Below are 20,521 nucleotides of genomic sequence, written 5' to 3'. Positions count from 1 at the left end.
GTTTAACCAAATGAATAAAACACAAAGTATTAAAAGCATGGGAGGTAACTCCTTTTTGCTTATACTTGCACAGACATAGTTATCTCCCATTTTCTAAACAAATACAAAGCACTACTCTTTAATACATTAAAAAATAAAGAATGCTTCTTGTGACTGCAAATTGTGATCTTGACTTTTAAGAAAACAATGTGAGTTTACATAGATATTATAGTTTATGTAATTCATTTACAATTTATTACAAATTGTAAAAATATTTTTATTGACTGTCAATAATTATATTTTTGCTTATTCAGGTGATTACATGCTTTTATTTTAAGACTATAAGCTGTATAACAGAATCTACTTAACACATGTGTAATATCGATACTACATATTCAGAAATCCTGCTTGCTTAAAATATGGAAAATAACAATTCTCCAATACAAAAAGAGGACCTGACTGCAATACTATTGGCATTTACTAACCAATTGTCACATATAAAAAAAAACACCATAAAAACCATAATTCAGATTCCTGACAAGTTACAAAAGGAGGAAAAAAATCTACATGAAACTTGTTAATTTTGAAACAAGTTGGAATGAGATGAACCCATAAATATTTGCCTTCTGAAATGAAATTAGTATTCACACATATTTGTTGGGTTAAAAGAGGACATTCTGTCAGGTCAGGGCCTTTTACATTGGACTATATTATATTTGTTTTGCTGAAGGCTGTACAGTGACCAATAGTTGACTTTACTATATGGGTTTAACTGAAGGCTGTACAGTGACACATAGTTGACTATACTATAAGGGTTTTACTGAAGGCTGTACAGTGACCAATAGTTGACTATACTATAAGGGTTTTATTGAAGGCTGTACAGTGACACATAGTTGCTTTCTTATATCCATATCACTTGGAAAATTGTCTCACAGGCTAACATACCACATCTCCTTATTTCTATTTTTACTCTGAAGGTTTTCTGGGTTTGGTTAAAACTTGACAAGAACAAAGTCCCTGCAATTTTTTTCCTTTCAAATCCTGAATTTTTATTGGATATATAGGTTCTGAGTCAAAAGTACAATGTCTGTACCCTGAAAACAAATAGCTTCAAACTGACTCTACAAATCTATATATAGAACATTGTTTACAGGTGATTATGTTTCACCTGATGAAATATGTTTATCCTTTAGTTATCTAAATGATAACACTTGATGTTATGTAATATAAATTTGCAAATTAAATCAGAGCCCTCAAACACTGTAACTAGTTTTCAGAGAACTTTATCTTTGTGATAAACAGAAAATCAATTTGCCTTATCAGCCAGTTGTCTGATATATCTTTTTAAATAATCTAAAAACAACTTAAAAATATATTTTCCTACTCATCTTACATCAAGTTTCCTCTTCAATCAATCATTTAACATTAAATTTTGACATTTTTTTTCTAGCCCAGGATCAAACAAAAGACTGAATTGGTATGTGTTGCTTCTCTACTAAGCTTGCAGGACAAAGACTGTTTAGTCCAGAGTCAAAATTATGTGTCCGGGTAATATGACACATCTTTCGGTTTTTAAGTAAACCAGCACACTTATAATCCAGCTCATCAGGTTTATCTAATACAATACACTGTCATATTGTACCAACATGTTCTCTTCCTGAATATTCATCCTAATTTGACATCAAAATTTAAACAGCCATATATATATGCATCCCTCAACATCAACTTCGTCGTCATAATCATGTACTATTTGCCACTGAACATTTAGCAGCAATTTGTGTAATCAATTAATTCAATTTTGCAAAACCTGCATTATACTTTTTCAAACTTTAGGCAAATCTTCAACAGAAATCCATCAGATATAGACCATTTTTAAATGAAAAAGAACATGATAATGTAAAAAACTTTGGGAGACTAAAAGTAAAACTTGTACAAGTTGAACCTGTCAACTGAGGGAACCTGCATGATATGGATTAAGAATTTTGTTATGGACATCAAACTTCTTTTAATCAATGAAAATTTATTATTACTGTAAAACCATGGTTATCAAGCTTCAAGCCTGGTACAAAGTGATTAAACATTTTGTGTACATCCTTACCTGATCTTTAGAATCTCCCAGTCTGTCCACCACTGCCACCATTACTGTAATTAAACATCTCATTTACAGTTTAATCAATGTTTTATATCTATATACATCACTAACATTACCAAATCCTTGGAAATTTATGTAATAAAATTCCTGGTTAACTTAGGAGTTAAGTAATTACCAAATATTCATGACTAAAAACATGTAAGTTGGAATACAAACAATAATTCAGTTTCCGCATGGAGTAGAAAACATGTAATCTTGTTTATTACATGTATGTTGTCAAGTGTTTGTGGAGACCGACTACTCAAACTTTCATCTTATTTTATATGAATCTTCTGTGTTTGTATAACTTGAGGTGTTTGTTGCTGTTGAGCATGGTTATTTTTATATCTAATGCTAACATAACACTCTAATTTCCGATTGGGGCGATATTTTCAGTGTTTTTATTCAAAGTTGTTTTCTTAGTTGACATTATTGTTGAAGCCTAGTTTCAAATATGATATTTTCATGTTCCAGGTCTTTTTATGTTATGTAGCCTTGTCATCTGTTTCATTTCTCATGATACATTCTTATACACCCTTGGCCCTTATTAACATTCTGCTTAGTACGTTCCTCCAGAAAAGCACTTTGGTAGCATGATATTTTCAAAGTGTTGTTTTTCCTTTTTTTTCTCATTGAAAATAATTTAAATAAAAACCTGAAGAGATATGTGGTTTGAAGTCTTCTCCCATCCTGTCTACCATTAAACATAATACTTCTAACCCATTGATGGATATCTGAAAATATAAAAATATACCATTTTATAGTTATGCTGAACAGACTTATAATAATTGAAAGGGTAAACTTTACCCACTCAAATGAGGTGAAATTATTGTCTTTCAAGATGTTTGGACTTACAGAACCATACCGGCTGCTACATTATATATAAATTCTAACGTGGTCTATAACTTGTCATAAGACAATACACCAAATATCAAATCAACATCTTCAAGCACAAAGCAAAAAAGTGTGGAAAACTGATTTGATGAACTGAAAGATGGACAGAAAGACAGACAGATGGAAACAGTGCAAGCCTAAAGTCCACTTCCAACGAAAATAAGATGAATTAGGCAGCTAAATCGCCACTAAATCAAGTTCATTTTTTACCTATCTAAAATTCAATCACAATATTGATAATTTGACATGGGTTATATTAATTTATTAGAACATTTATGGTATGACAATGTATACACTTTCGATACTGTATTCAAATATTAAATTGAAATATATAATACATATAAAATATTTACACTTTAATAATAACATCCTATAACCTAATAAATATTTGTTAATGCTTGTTGGGTTAATTTGACATAATAATAATAAAAAAAACATTGTTAAGAGTTTTAAAATAAAACATGTAAAAGCAGTTGGATTGTTTTTCCTGCCATGTACTACAAGTAAATCAAATAAAATGACAGTTTAATATCATAAAAAAATTATGTCCACCATGTAAACACAATGTAAACTTGATGTTTAAGTGTCAAGTTTTACAATAGAAAACTATAAGTACAATAAGTTAGTCCAAGATAAATCTGCTTCTGATCTGAGACCTGTGTCCTATTAGGATCATGGTAATCCAAAATGCAATGCTATGTTGCTTGGATGTGATGCTTATATACATGAAATTAAAATTGTGTTATGGTTGTTTTGCTATAATTTCTTAACACAAGATTGAACTTTCAACATGTATTTCAAATTTTCATGTTTACCAAGACGTTATAATAAATTTGTAGGGAAAACATTGTAAGTCTTGTTTTCTTTTTAAAATACAATTCTACAAATTCTTAATAGTACACATCCACTTTCTACCCTGTATTTAAAATTGTATAATCAAAACTGCCCTGGGCTTTGGCTACTGAACTTTACTGTTTTTCTATATAATTCACATTTATGTAACAAAATACCTTACGACAAAATAAATACATGTTAAGTTATTTTATTGTATATTATTTCACTATTTTTATCACTTGGTGGACCCTGAACAACTAGTTCCCTGGTACAAACATTATGGAAAAACAAAAGGCTAAACTTATATATTTATTTGGGTTTTTTTTTCAAAAATAACATGAATCATTTACTTCTTACACCAAATATATAGCTGACTCAGGTGGGTCAAAATCATCTATAGCTTTAGGTGTATACTATTTGTCACCAGGTGCAATTTAGAATTATGTGTTTTGGGTGAAGGAATACCTATTTCTTATATTAATTACTTGTTTTTCAAGTTTTGAAATGATTTCATCAACTCTATTCTAAAGAACTTAACTATAATACTTAGAAGTATAAAGAAAGAATCATGCATGAAAACACAGTAAGATTTTATCCTCATTTAGAGTCTTAGACATCTGACAACTTTAACAGCAGTTTAAAATTAAGCAAGGTTATTTACAAGACATGCATTACTTGCATAGTTTTGAAAATCTACTTAGAAAATTGGCATCATAGTTATGTAGTTTTCAGTACATGTATATTTGATTTCGAGTGGAAAGATACTGCTTTCATCTCACAAGACAATTTCTGTCAATGATTTGTGTTAAAAGTTTGACTTTAAACTCAAATACTATTATAATTACAAATAAGGATATTTCTTATTTTAAAGATCTGTAAATACATGTATATCAATTAAATGATGTGCTTTTTTTAACTGATACAAAATGAATGCAAGTGACAATCACATTTTCAGCAAAAGGCGATTCATGTAAAACGTGAAGGAACTTGCTTTCATTTTGTTTAACATTTAAAAAAAGTTGAACAGCAGTCATTTCTATGATAATAAAAAAGTGTATTCTACATTTTGTGTATGTATATGAATGTAATATACCACATCTGAAAATCAGGGGACTACTTTTTAGGAGACAATTAAATGAACAAACTAACAACATACATATGTACATAAAAAGTCATTCCTTTATAAGTCAACAAACAAAATAATAAATTGTTTCATCTGTCCACATACAAAGTTTTCACAACATTATTAAACTATCTGTTTTTGTATATATAGGTTAAAGTAAGATCAATGACCACATACCAAAGTTTTATTATCAGAGAACTTTTACTTAGACTAAACATATTATTATATCTTATCTAATGTTTGTCAACAAAAAGGACTTTCTTCATAAGACTTGACCACTATGTTTAGCCTTATTGTCACTGGGGCATGAACAACAACAGTATCCAATGTAGTGTAGGACTGCCTAATATATGGTGGTCACCACCTGTGAGAGAAATTGACTTTCTTCATAAGACTTGACCACTATGTTTAGCCTTATTGTCAATGGGGCATGAATAACAGCTGTATCACATGTAGTGTCCTGCCTATTATATGGTGGTCACCACCTGTGAGAGAAATTGACTTATATATTTCTCTTTTACAGGTTTCGTATTTCTATGGCTAGGAAAATGGTCACCCTGTGCACCTGTGTGAAAGTTTGACTGTTTGATTTCTCATTTACTGGCTTTGTATTTCTATGGCTAGGTAAATGGTCAACACCTGTGAGAAAGTTTGACTGTTTGATTTCTCATTTACTGGCTTTGTATTTCTATGGCTAGGTTAATGGTCAACACCTGTGAGAAAGTTTGACTGTTTGATTTCTCATTTACTGGCTTTGTATTTCTATGGCTAGGTTAATGGTCAACACCTGTGAGAAAGTTTGACTGTTTGATTTCTCATTTACTGGCTTTGTATTTCTATGGCTAGGTTAATGGTCAACACCTGTGAGAAAGTTTGACTGTTTGATTTCTCATTTACTGGCTTTGTATTTCTATGGCTAGGTTAATGGTCAACACCTGTGAGAAAGTTTGACTGTTTGATTTCTCATTTACTGGCTTTGTATTTCTATGGCTAGGTTAATGGTCAACACCTGTGAGAAAGTTTGACTGTTTGATTTCTCATTTACTGGCTTTGTATTTCTATGGCTAGGTTAATGGTCAACACCTGTGAGAAAGTTTGACTGTTTGATTTCTCATTTACTGGCTTTGTATTTCTATGGCTAGGTTAATGGTCAACACCTGTGAGAAAGTTTGACTGTTTGATTTCTCATTTACTGGCTTTGTATTTCTATGGCTAGGTTAATGGTCAACACCTGTGAGAAAGTTTGACTGTTTGATTTCTCATTTACTGGCTTTGTATTTCTATGGCTAGGTTAATGGTCAACACCTGTGAGAAAGTTTGACTGTTTGATTTCTCATTTACTGGCTTTGTATCTCTATGGCTAGGTAAATGGTCAACACCTGTGTGAAAGTTTGACTGTTTGATTTCTCATTTACTGGCTTTGTATCTCTATGGCTAAGTAAATGGTCAACACCTGTGAGAAAGTATGACTGTTTGATTTCTCATTTATTAGCATACCCAATTAACACTGACAAGTTTCTCAAACTGTAAATAAGACATGGAAAACATGCACATGTAACTAATAAGACATGTGCATGTTAATAATACAGAATAAATACTTGACTGATAAAACACCTTAAAAATAACAACATGTTCATAAATATTGTATTGTTGTTCAGGGCTATTCCAGAAAAAAATGTAAAGAACAAGAATGTGTCCATAGTACACAGATGCCCCACTGCACTTTCATTTGCTATGTTCAGTGGATCTTTAAATTGGGGTCAAAAATCTAATTTGGCATTCAAATTAGAAAGATTATATGATAGGAAACATTGTTACTAAATTTCAAGTTGATTGGACTTCAACTTCACCAAAAACTACCTTGACCAAAAATTTGAACCTAAAATTTAGAAAATTGTTAAAAATTGTTAAAAATTTACTATAAAGGGCAATAACTCCTTCCCCAGACGGGTCATCAGACACATTTTTTAAAATTAGATACATGTACCCTAATGATGATGGTGGTCAAGTTTGGTTAAATTTGTCCTAGTAGTTTCAGAGGAGAAGATCTTTTGTAAATGATAACTAAAATTTGCAAAAAATTGTAATAAATTTACTATAAAGGGCAATTACTCCTTAAGGGGTCAACTGACCATTTTGGTCATGTTGACTTATTTGTAAATCTTACTTTGCTGAACATTATTGCTGTTTACAGTTTATCTCAATCTATAATAATATTCCAGATATAAACCAAAAACGGCAAAATTTCCTTAAAATTACCAATTTTGGGGCAGCAACCCAACAACGGGTTCTCTGATCCATCTCAAAATTTCAGGGCAGATAGATCTTGACCTGATAAACAAATTACCCATATCAGATTTGCTCAAAATGCTTTGGTTTCAGAGATATAAGCCAAAATCTACATTTTACCCCTATGTTCTATCTTTAGCCATGACGGCCATCTTTGATAGCCCAATGATGATTGTGGTCAAGTTTGGTTTAATTTGGCCCTGTTGTTTCAGAGGAGAAGATTTTTGTAAAAGTTAACAAAGACGGACGACTGATGACGGATGACGATTGACGCCAAGTGATGAGAAAAGCTCACTTGGCCCTGTGGACCAGGTGAGTTATTAAGGGGTGGATGGACAGTACAACACTATTGTAGCAGTTCCCCAATACATGTATCTCATGGATGTCTGTCCCCTTATTTATCCATTCCCTTATTTAAGTCTGAAAACCTTGGCACAACACATTTGAAAATATCTTTATAAAGATACTAATTTTTTAATATATAATATTGAATTTTGAATGAATGAGTGGACCACATGTCACCACATTTTACATATAACATACATCTTTTGTCATGCAGATGCATTATTTACACCAAGGTGATCTTAATTAACTTATATAATTTGATATCCTGCATGTGTCATGCTTTTAGAACTCCTCCCAAATTATAGAAATCTATATACATATATCCTTTTGCATTAACCTTAATATCTTTGCAAAAAATGAGTGGTGTCCCAAATACATATATAGTGTTGACTTTTATATAATCAAATTAATATTACCTACAAATTACATTATCAATAAACATAATAATTGCCCATACAAACAACTTGTTTATCTATCATGAGGAAGTGTAACAGGTATTGACAGGTATTATGATAGATAGCTTGTTATAACACCTAGTGTAATTATTACAGGGATCTAACACCTTGATCTGCATTCCATCAGACAATCTACCCTCTCTGTCCTGCAGGTTTTCCTGATTACATATTACCTATACCCAGACATGCATAACATGTGACTGTTCACATCTTTGTTCATTGGTTATGGATGGTTGTCTCATTGGCAATCATATCACATCTCATTTTTTATCAATTTAAGGTCTATTCAATATTTTCAACTGCATAACAGAGGTATTTCATAGTAATTTTTTAAACCCCAGAAATAATTTGTAATGATTACCTAAATTAAATGGATCTACTTGTAAGCAATGAAATAAGTGACAAGTGCATGAACTACAAGTGTACATTTATCTGATTAATATTCAAAGCAATTATACTACAGGTGCTAGTCCTAATAAATGTCAAAAGATTATTCAAGTTACGCATAAACTTCAAAAGTAGTTCTTGGAAAAACTCAGGGAAATGGTTAAATGCTTTAAAAGTATTCTCCAGGAAACAGTAGTTGACTAAATAGCCTTCTCCTTCATGATTTTGGTCATCTACTTTTCTGTCAATGACAAATGAAATTACATGAATTCAATATTTTTCTAACAATGTGTCCTAAAATTAGTTTCCTTTATAAACAAATTTAGAGAAAACACTGTGTACATTACTTTTTTTCGATGTAAATTTATTGGAAAACAAAAATCCCTCTTTTTTAAGAAAAATTTGAATTTTTTTACAACAGCCAAAATTATTGAGTGCCAGTACACACAGAAAACCTGTACCCTATAGCATGAGAACTATGAGAACTCTATACTTTGGCATGTTTAGTTTAAAACAGACAGAAGTTATATCTAAATACACAGTAATCAAATGCTCAATTACATCTTATCACAAGTTAATCTAATAAGCTTGAAATGTATCCCTCCAATCTGTCTATATAAATGGTCTGTGGGTAAACAAATCGTATTTGTATTGACATTTCCACAATTATTAAAATGATAATTCTACAGATAATGATCATATCTACATGTACTACAAAGGGCCACTATTAATAGAATTTGGTCAATAAACTAACCCTGTAATGAACTACACAATTATAAAATACTTATATAATTATATAAGATAGTGAATGTTAAATATATACTTCTTTTCAAAAAGACATTTAAAAAGTCATAACATACATTGTGTATTAAAGAGTGAAAACATGAGGTATAGATGAATACATACTCTCTCTCTCTCTCTCTCTCTATATATATATATATATGAAGATGTGGTATGAGTGTCAATGAGACAAATCTCCATCCAAGTCACAGTTTATAAAGGTTAGCCATTATATATTTTACACAAAAAAATACAGATTGAGCATCAAGGACCTGAGCTTATTAAGATTGTTGGTGTCCCAGGAAGTTTCTATTGAACCTACCATTGGTACATTTTAGTTATATACAATGTAGCAAGTAAAAAGGAGGCAGAGCGGATCCAGCCTTTTTCAAAAGGGGGTTCAAATTATATGTCCCCAGTCAAAAAGACAAATGCATTGATTGTCCAAAAATAGGGGATGTTCCAAACCCATAGAATCCCCCCTCCTGGAACAGCCACTGTGAGGTTAAATGTTGCAAGGTTTTTTATTCAAAGTTTTTTGAAGAATGGTTAACACAAAACACCTTTTACTTGAAGAATAAAAATTTGTAGGTTTAGTTTACAATTTAGGTAATTTCGTAGGATTTTGAAATCAATCTTATTACTGCAACATGTAAAATTAAATGTGCAAATTTATTACAAGGCTGCTGCACATATTCTGCAAAATAAAATATGTACAACATAAAGATAAGAAAATATTCATTTCCTTTATAAAGCCTAATTCAGTAAAATGAATAGATAGATAGATGTCATTTTTGTGCATGCATGTAAATGTACACATTCAGTTTCAAAGGTCTTGGATTCCTTGTAATTTCGTTACTCAAAATGTGATGAACAAGAATATTCAATTAGCAGATATATTTGTTATTCTTCACCTTTCCACAAGTTATTGATTGTAAAATTGTTCTAAAATAAACATACTTGACAGGTTAATCATGTACCCTTTATGTCTAATCAAACATAAAGAGGACACAATATATTGTTATTAAAAGTAAACTTGAAGGAACATTATTTCACATGTTCTCATTTCTTTATCAGTGATGTCCCAAAAATATTTAAATCCCCAAAAAGTATGATTTTTATCTTCTTTTTTTTTGAACATTTTTGTATGCAAATTAAACATTGTAAAAGGAAAGCAATACTGTACTTTTATTCATTTTTTTTTACTTTCAGTTAAAAACATTAATTAGTGTGGCCCAAATGACAAAAGTAAAACAATTCAAACCAGAAAACCAACAGCATGATATGTAACAAACAATGAACAAAATACAAATATGATACATGTACAGCAAATAACAACAAGCTCTCAATTACAGGCTAGCATGAAGTATTATAATTTACCATGGGTAAACGTGATTATATATTAGAACTTAACAGTCTTAGTTATTTTTTCTACTGTACTAAGTGTGACCCTCTTAATTGATTCCATTCTTCTGCAATATGCATTTAATTGTTTGTTTTTGATGATATATAATAAGCTAAATACATATACATGACCAAGAGTTATCTTTTGACTTCAAAAATAAAGTCATAAAGTATATATGAGAATACTGTACAAAAGTATATCAAGATAGTAAAGGATTAACCTGATTAACTTAATCCCGGGTGGTCTTTCATACAGATACAGGTATTTGACAATTGTGTACCTGTGACATATCTTATCAGACTAAATATTTTGACAATCCATTTGTGTGTCAATGAAATGCTTATTGATATATATACTTGTATATTCGACCATTTCATACATAACCACCTGTTGCTACTTTTTGTGTTTACTTTCAATGAAAATTCATTAAAAAATGCATGTACATGTCTGGTATACAAAACTGTATACATTGTATATAATTTATATTGAAAAAAGCCATGTAAACTTTGTTGCTGATCTTATAAAATAAAAGGTATTTTTTTCTTAATGAAACCAAAGTAGTGATTTTGAAATTATGAATATTTTGTTACAAAGAATTTTCTACTATATATGTTTATGAATACAATGTCCCAATAGACAGACTAAATAAAATTGAGAATGGAAATGGGGAATGTGTCAAAGAGACAACAAGCCGACCATAGAGAAGACAACAGCTGAAGGTCACCAACAGGTCTTCAATGCAGCGAGAAATTCCCGCACCCGGAGGCGTCCTTCAGCTGGCCCCTAATCAAATATATATACTAGTTCAGTGATAATGAACCCCATACTAAACTCCAAATTATACACAAGAAACTAAAATTAAAAATAATACAAGACTTAACACAGGCCAGAGGCTCCCGACTTGGGACAGGTGCAAAAATGCTGCGGGGTTAAACATGTTTATGAGATCTCAACCCTCCCTTATACCTCTAGCCAATGCAGAAAAGTAAACGCATAACAATACGCACATTAAAATTCAGTTCAAGAGAAGTCCAAGTCTGATGTCACAAGGTGTAACCAAAGAAAATAAACAAAATGACAATAATACATAATATAACACATAAATAACATCAGACTACTAGCAGTAAGTGACATGCCAGCTCCAGACCTCAATTAAACTAATTGAAAGATTATGTCTTCATCATATGAATATCAGACACAATCCTTCCCGTGAGGGGTTTAGTATCATATCATCATAACATATATGAGAAGAACATCATAACCTGTGTCATGCCAACAACTGGTTTTTAAATAAATGTGTTTAGTTCCGATGCAAAGACCCTATAAGTGAATCAATATTAACGCCAAAATATGCTATCTTTAATGACCTGACAACAGTATCGTAACTATATCCCTTCTTATAAGTCTATTTAAAGGTTTTGTTAGCTTCTAAGGGGAATACTGACTTTTTTGTGCTTTATAAAGAATATTTCCATAAAATATCGGATGTGAAATATCTGAACGTATAAGAAGTCTGCATGTTGAGCTAAAGTATATTTCTGTTTGCCAAATCTATAACCAGAAAAGATTTGATTTATTATTCACCAATGTACATGTGTCACAAATTGAAAACTACATGTACTTGCAAGAATGTGAAAAAATATTATTTGTGAAAGATGCATTTTATTATCAGGGTATGAACACATATTCATATTTTAGTTTTGGCATGAGAACTAAAATTAAATTCTATATTTGTCCTGAAGGTGTCATTTTTGTACATGTAGTAAGTACTAAATGAGTGTATTATCCAAAACGTTTGAAATATGATTTTTGATCGATTATTATCTGTGTTGTTTTTCTCAAAGAAAATTTGATAACTTCATCTTATATCCATAGTAATGTAGGTTTTAATCTGACCAGCTTGCTTCAAACACTTTGAAGACTATAATTCTTTGGTATTACCAATATATACATGATATATGTCAGAATCAGAGAAAAAATCTAAATGGGATTACCAGTACCAGGTATTTTGGAAAAATTCCATGTATTGATTTATAGAAAATGATATAGCACAGCTGACCGAGTAATAAATTACAATTGCAGAAGAATTTATGAAATTGTATATATAAATTTACTCATATCCATCAATTTATTTTACCATACATGTATACAATACAGCTTTTTTCTGTTAAAATTGAATAGTTTCCCTGAACATGCTTGAAAAGATTGATATAAGAGGGATCTGTTTTTGTTAGCAGAAACACAGGTGCATGTACATGAGAATGCATAAATCATGATAAATATTGTTGAAAATCACACTTTTTAATTAATTAACAAGTTCATTACATGTAATTAAAAAACCAACAAGTCACAATGAAAATGAAGTCAGAATTATTTACATGTTATTAAAAATATGTACAGCATATACTGTACAGTAGTACATCTATATATACATGATATATACATTCATATTTGAATTGTTTTACACTAACACAAGTCATTTTGGGCCCTTCATAACTTATGTAAGTCAATACAAGGCTCTGTGTTGAAGGCTTTAGTACTTTGACCAATAGTTGTTAACTTTTTATACATTGTAACTTGGATTGACATTTGTCTAATTGGCACTAATCATGTTAATACCATATCTTCTTTTCTATAATGTATGTGTGCATACATTATTGTAAAATACATAGCATATATACATTTATTTTTCTCCATAATCTGTGTTTCATCACAAAATATTGATAGTGGATACATGTACATGTTGACTGAATATATATATAAAGCAATTAAGTCATGTACATGTAAGTACAAAATGTAGTCTTCACAATAAACCACACCATATTTAAGTGAAGTTTGAAGGTAATTTTATATTTTATAGAAGGGAGGCCTGGGTCCCACGACCACTACACATAAACCCAAAGAAGAGAAAACACTGAAAATAAATCTTGTAAATATCTTGCTAGAACCAACATGTAGCTATATAGCCTCTTATATTTAATTGTTTTCAGTGATGTATTCTGCTTTTCAGAATGATTTAATGTATATATATGTATATTTGTTTTATTAACAAAAAGAAATCAGTTTAATGTACATACATAAAATGAACATATAGGTATGTTTAATGTACAATTTGTACCTTGTAGACCAATCCAAAATTCGTTTGCTTTCTTATTCAGGTATTTTTATCTTTGAATGAATAAAAAATTATCTACAGAATTAACCAAGGGTGTAAGAATGTTTTACATCAAGGTCTTGATCTTTAAATATTTTGTCCTTTTTCATTCAATGTTATTGATATATCACAAGCAGTGTATTTAAATTGCAATCTACATCATTTGAGAAATATCCATGAAGACAAAAAGTTTTGTCCTTTTTCAGTTTTAATTTTTTGCATGAGCAATCATGATAAAAAATATGATTAGCCCTTGTCATTGCCCTGTTATACTTGGCTAAATTTATAGAACTAACGAACAAAGTCAAATTGTAATCTTCATTTAAGTATTTGTAACCATTAAATACTGCAGACCTTTACATGTTTTTACAATACATACATACATGTTTAGCTACATATTGTACTTGGTCACTGGACATGTAGAGAAGCATACATGTAAATAACCACTACAGCTCATGTGTTCTTATTGCATTATACATGTTATAACCTGCACATTGTGGGTAGCCTTCATTGTCCACTTTAAATTTTACCTCATATATTGTAAGCACATGTAGAGCTACAAATGTACATGTACCTACATGTATTATTTGCAAACTGAAATTTTCATGTTTTTTACGGACAAAATTAACAGGTACATGTACAAATGTACTAATAGTTATATATAAAAAAAGAAGATGTAGAATGATTGCCAATGAGACAACTCTCCACAAGAGACCAAATATAGTTCACCGTACAGCCTTCAACAATGAGCTATAACTGGAAATAACTATATATACATCTACATGTACTTCATTTTAACTTTGGAGGATAGTAGTCTCATTTGGCAATCATACGATATCTCCTTATTTTCATTTGTAAATTTCAAATGTACTTATATGTCAGATTGACATTCCAAGAAACTATAATATCGTTCTACGTAGTCCATGTGTATATATATGTACAAATATAGAGGATAGTCTTTTTAAAATGTACATGTGTACAGACTTTCAAAAATGCATCAAAAGGTCATACATACATGTATGCACATGTACATGTACAATGTAGCTAGCTAGAAACTGAACAAAACAAGACATATTTTTTTTATCTAACTTACCTTATAGTTACTGCAGTTAACCCATGCTACAAGGCCACCGATTAATTCATCTATGTCTATACAATGTATTGAACTGTAAGGATCTCTTAAATGTGACACTAAGTCTGAATGAGTCTGCACTCGCTTTCTTGTATCAGATGTTGTTATTCCAAGGGTAAAATCATCCAGTGTAGCCATTTTGCAAGAATTTAAAATTTAAACCAATTTTTCACAGAAACAAATTAAATCCACTGATTATCTAGTGCAATTTACATGTATTGTCTTGTATCATTATCAAAATCATCTTAAGATCCTGCAATGGAAATTAAACAAACAAATGTACTTCCCTACCATACATACTAAACAGAAATAGTTGAGACCCACTACATATTATGTATAATCATTGGTAATGTAATTAATGTCAGTTGTAAATGCTAATACTTTAAGGACACACAGAACATAAAAAAAAATCACTTTTATAAAAGTGGCTTGAATACTTATATATGTGAGATATAAAATGATGAGGGAACTGTTAAAACATATCATACATGTAACTGTTTCATATTTAATGTTAAAAAAAATATTGAAGATACAAAATAACATTTTTTTTTTAATTATTACTTCTACACTCAGCTCTAGGAATTCGAATCTTGATCATGTTGATAGTCTAAGCCTTATTTAATTCAACCAGTCAAGATGTCATGCATTGCAATGAATTGTTTTGAAATTGTCAGGACTTGTAGCATACATGTATGTACATGTAAAATTTAAAAATGTTTTTGTTTTACAATTTTACTTTACACAAGTCATGTGATTAGGGCTCACGCTAGCAGGCGACTGGGTGATAAAGTCGCTTTCCCCTTTGTCTCTTCTCTTTGCCCACCCTTCAAAACTGAAAGCTAGACGCCCTGTTGTTTAGTCGCTTTCATCATAGGACATTTTTAATTTTTACAAAGTCGATAAAACATTAATTTTTTATTGATAAGGCCTAAATTAAAATATTGTCTGTTTGCCCTTTTCTGACCCTATTTTTTGAAACAGGGTAGGTAGGTAGGTAAACTATTTTATTTTTCTTTCCCCAAAAATAACTTTGCTCGGTACATTTTTTGTCATGGGTAGGCAGGTAGGTATATATACTATTTTATTTTATAGATATAAAATCTGCATGATATCATTTTTGTCTGTACATGTATTTGCTTTTGTTTTAAGTATGATTTTACTAAAAGTTTCTGGGACTATTACACTTATAGTCGCAGGAAGTTATGAAAAAAAATTATCATGTAGAATGTGAAGTTAATTCATATGCACTATTATTTTGTTTTCAAATATCAAAATATAGGGCTGTGCAGCGTATTTTCAACGTGTATATGCCTGGAACTTCAAAGAGTTTTAATTTGCACTGATATTCTGTACTAGGTACATGTACCTTGTACGCTTTAATACTCGACCGAAAGGTTTTTTAATATCATATATCTCCCTGGCATAGTTTGTGAAACAGCTGTACAATGAGCAATCTATGGCATGTTTTATTCCGACATTCTACCAATTTTATCAAAATTTGAACTTAAATTTTCAGAGATACATGTAATATCTGTGAAATAAAAAGAATATTTGACTAGAATCAATATAAAGCCATTTCCCACCATCATTGTCATGCAACCAGTTAAGATTTTGTGCGTCCCGTTGTAAAATCTAAAAGACTTGAAACTCAATTGTCACGTATTTTACATCACATTTTACAGGACTTCATGTCAGCAGGGACTTTCTATACTAACAATAATTTGTATAGACATCGTTATAAGTGACCAGTCCTGTTAGTATAGTCCCTGATGTCAGATATAAATAAAATTCCAAAGCTGGTCAAAGGCAGCAATAACATAATCATCCTGATCTATGGATCACCAAAGGCCATCCCTACATGTATAGGATACAACGCCCATTAGTAAAATATTTTGTTTACACGTTGATAATTTTGTATTGGACAAACTTTTTTGAATGAACCCTGCCCTTCAAGTATAAATGGCAACGTTCATACTTGCAACATCGACTTCAATCAAATGCTTTGAATTTCTAAATGCAAGTGTTCATGCCAAACGCTCATGTGATACAAAACCGACTTAACCTTATACACAGAAGATAAAACCCGAGGATTCCAGTAAAAAAGTTTTGAGCGGGAAATACAAATATAAGATTTTCAGTAGGAACGAAAAAAAATTAAAATATTATATTGCTGGTAAATACAAATAAAAGATTTTCAGTCGCAACGAATTCATAGAGTCAGTCTGTAAAGGGCAAACAAACAATATTTTAATTTAAGCCTAATTAAAGAAATTCAAACAGAAACATTTCATTTTCTTAAGAAAGGAGGTTTTAGCATTGTCTTTACAATGTATAGCAGGTTATTTAATAAAAAGACAACTTCTGAAACTTGTTACTCAAGAGGGTACATGTATATCAATCTAACTTTTGGTAGCAAAAAAAGTTTGTTACTCTTCTTCTTTCAATACTACTCAGACATGATTTGATGTTATTGTATGATTTAACTGTATTGATAAAATTGAGAATGGAAATGGGGAATGTGTCAAAGAGATAACAACCCGCCCCAATAAAAAACAACAGCAGAGGGTCACCAACAGGTCTTCAATGTAGCGAGAAATTCCCACACCCGGAGGCGTCCTTCAGCTGGCCCCATAACAAATATATACTAGTCCAGTGATAATGAACGCCATACTAATTTCCAAATTGTACACAAGAAACTAAAATTAAAATAATACAAGACTAACAAAGGCCAGAGGCTCCTGACTTGGGACAGGCGCAAAAATGCAGCGGGGTTAAACATGTTTGTGAGATCTCAACCCTCCCCCTATACCTCTAACCAATGTAGTAAAGTAAACGCATAACAATACGCACATTAAAATTCAGTTCAAGAGAAATCCGAGTCTGATATCAGAAGATGTAACCAAAGAAAATAAACAAAATGACAATAATACATAAATAACAACAGACTACTAGCAGTTAACTGACATGCCAGCTCCAGACTTCAACTAAACTGACTGAAAGATTATGATTTCATCATATGAACATGGACCTTATTATGAAAGATTCTGACATGGGATCCGGAAATTTAGTTCACAATTTCTCTTCAGTTTGTTTCAAGGGAAATTCCTGATCAACATAAGTTAGATTCCATTTTTTTTAAAACAAGGAACCACAGCAGAAATTAACTGCACTGATTATCTCACTGCATAATCATTATCCTAATAAAACGTTTTAAGTCGATATTTGGATTACATTTCTATGAAGTTTGAACTGTTTATAATCCTTTTAGGAACGATTTTAATGCCTGTATGGAGGTTGTATACAAATCAAGAATAGTCAATAAATGACGTTTTCTACTTTCAGTTTTAAAATGAAATTAAAAAGGGAAGTGGCACGTGGATAATAAATTCCAACTGAGTCTGGTTTCGATCAGGAAAATATTTTTTTTTTTCTTATTTAAATTCTTTTAGTAAGAAATGAATATTTGTCTCTCGAGTTGAAAAGATACTAAATGATTTCATATTTTATGTTTTTGGTGTCTATAAATAATCAGGGGGAACTTTCACATTCCTTGCATAGAACACAGTACAGGAAGCACCTGTTTGACTCATGAAAAAATTGAATGTTTTGAATAAAGTTTTTGATGAAAAATATATATAAAAGATGACGAAAATTCTTTCGAATGACGAATCTACGACAAACAAACTTCAACAAGTGATCTTTTAAAAAATATTGAAACTCAAAATGCGAACTGTTTGGGAGAAACAAATTTGATGAAACTATACTCCTTGGTGTTGAAATGCAGACTGACTGAATTTCCTGGGGAAAATAATTATGATGGTTAATTAATAATTAACGAATTAGTGACTCATCAGAAGGAGATAAGCGGATTAGTTATAATCACAACTTGTAACACCTGTTGTAAGTGTTAACTACCTGGGGGTCATAAACTTGTCAAAAACATAAGGACTGGTAAATTTATACATGTTATAGTATTTTAATGCGAAAATATTTTACACTTTAAAAAATTTTAGTGACAAAATTGGTTTGAAATACTTTCGTCAATCAATGCGAAAATTGTTTCGTTAATTACGAAAATGACGAGCGCTAGCAAAATCACTGCATAAACACATCAACATATGACCAATGAAACACGTTGTTCAGCACTCAATAACTGATGATAGCATGCCTAGTACTTGTGTCATTATGCTCCACAGGTTTGAATCATTTCAAAATTTCTTATTTATGGTGTTTACATGAAGAAATGTGAATTTGAAGTTGTATACACCTTATCGCTATTTGTCCGCCTTGACATCAAAATATCTGTCACCACAATGGAAAAGCGATTACTGTACATTTTTTTTTACGAAATCAAAAGTTCAAGTGGTACAGATGATAAGGACTTTTAAAGGTGTGTTGCAAAGAAAACATAGTCATTAAAGAAATTCCAATTCCAAGTTCCAGGATTTTACTATGACTGACCTCATACACCTTATCGCTTTTTTTTGGCCATTACAGTTTACTGGAGATCCCACAGGTTCCCATAAAATTTTGACGTCATATAACAAAATATCTGAAGCCACAGGAAAAGTGATTGTTGTATGCGTCAAAAGTTCAGGCCTGGTCAGCCGGGATTAGTTATAAGGTGTATTTGAGCACTTTATAAAGCATTAACTGTTGGTTTTTTAAGTCAAATTTGAAGTTGCAATTAGTAAAACAGGGAAACCCAAAATCCCAAGTTTCAGAATCGCTGTCACTAAATTGGGGTGGTACTTTTACTTAATCAACAGACCAAGTACCTTGTCTATGTGTTTATGATAGGTGCACTATAGTGAGTATACTTTTGACATTTATATTCACATCATGGAGGCTGACATGTCTGAACTGTAATGAGTCATTCCTTTTATTGACAGCAGGTGGCTGTTGTTGTTTGTATTTTTTTTATTTTACCGGTGTTTTTGCAAAATTTTGACCTGCTGCATTATCCTGAATAGACATTTACTGTTTTTTATAGAATGACAACTACTGTATAAATTAAACTGGTAATCCATCGCTTTGAAAGCAAGCGCATATCAATGTTTGGGACATTTATTTTGTATACCTACCGAATAATGGACTTCTCGTCCGCCATGATGAATTTCAAATTTATGACGTCAAAATCTCGTCGATTCTCGGAAAAGATGAGATTCATATCTAATTACCGTAAATGTCATAAATCATTTTATTTGTAGTTCATATTGGTTGGTTTTTTTTTTAGCTAACCGGAGCCTCAAGGGCCTCACATCTGAGCTCTTGGCGTCCGTCGTCATCCGTCGTCGTAAACTATTTCAAGAATCTTCTCATCTGAAACTACAAGATGAATTTGATGATACATTCTACAAAGAAACAATAAAAGAGTATAAAACATAAAAACACAACAACAACAACAACAACAACAACAACAACAACAACAACAACAACAACAACAACAATAATAATATGAGGCAGGCATTACCTGTAAATGGGGACGAAGTCTGTGTGAATTACTTTTTTTGTAACTTAAATATTTGTTTAAAAAAAAAGAAACGGAAATACCGTAACGTTTCCGATTTGGTTCTGTTGTTAGGGATTTAGTTGTGACGTTATTTAAATTAT

At 31.1% G+C, this 20,521-nt stretch overlaps 1 protein-coding gene across 22 annotated transcripts in view; it reads right to left on the bottom strand.

Annotated features, from left to right (window-relative positions):
* Positions 1 to 20,113, bottom strand: part of LOC139511425 (CLIP-associating protein 1-A-like) — a 93,404-nt gene extending 73,291 nt beyond the window's left edge. For all 22 annotated transcript variants that reach the window (XM_071298143.1, XM_071298147.1, XM_071298144.1 and 19 more), the window contains exons 1-4: positions 19,993 to 20,113; positions 14,870 to 15,161; positions 2,766 to 2,844; positions 2,078 to 2,121 (exon numbers count right to left, since the gene is read on the bottom strand). In XM_071298143.1, the coding sequence (XP_071154244.1) occupies positions 2,078 to 2,121; positions 2,766 to 2,844; positions 14,870 to 15,046 (300 nt within the window). In that variant the 5' untranslated portion in view covers positions 15,047 to 15,161; positions 19,993 to 20,113. The remainder of the gene's footprint in view (positions 1 to 2,077; positions 2,122 to 2,765; positions 2,845 to 14,869; positions 15,162 to 19,992) is intronic.
* Between the last annotated feature and the right edge of the window lie 408 nt (positions 20,114 to 20,521).

Source organism: Mytilus edulis, chromosome 2, assembly GCF_963676685.1.
Source record: "Mytilus edulis chromosome 2, xbMytEdul2.2, whole genome shotgun sequence".
NCBI lineage: Eukaryota > Metazoa > Mollusca > Bivalvia > Mytilida > Mytilidae > Mytilus > Mytilus edulis.
This window is presented reverse-complemented; position numbering and strand designations above follow the sequence as displayed.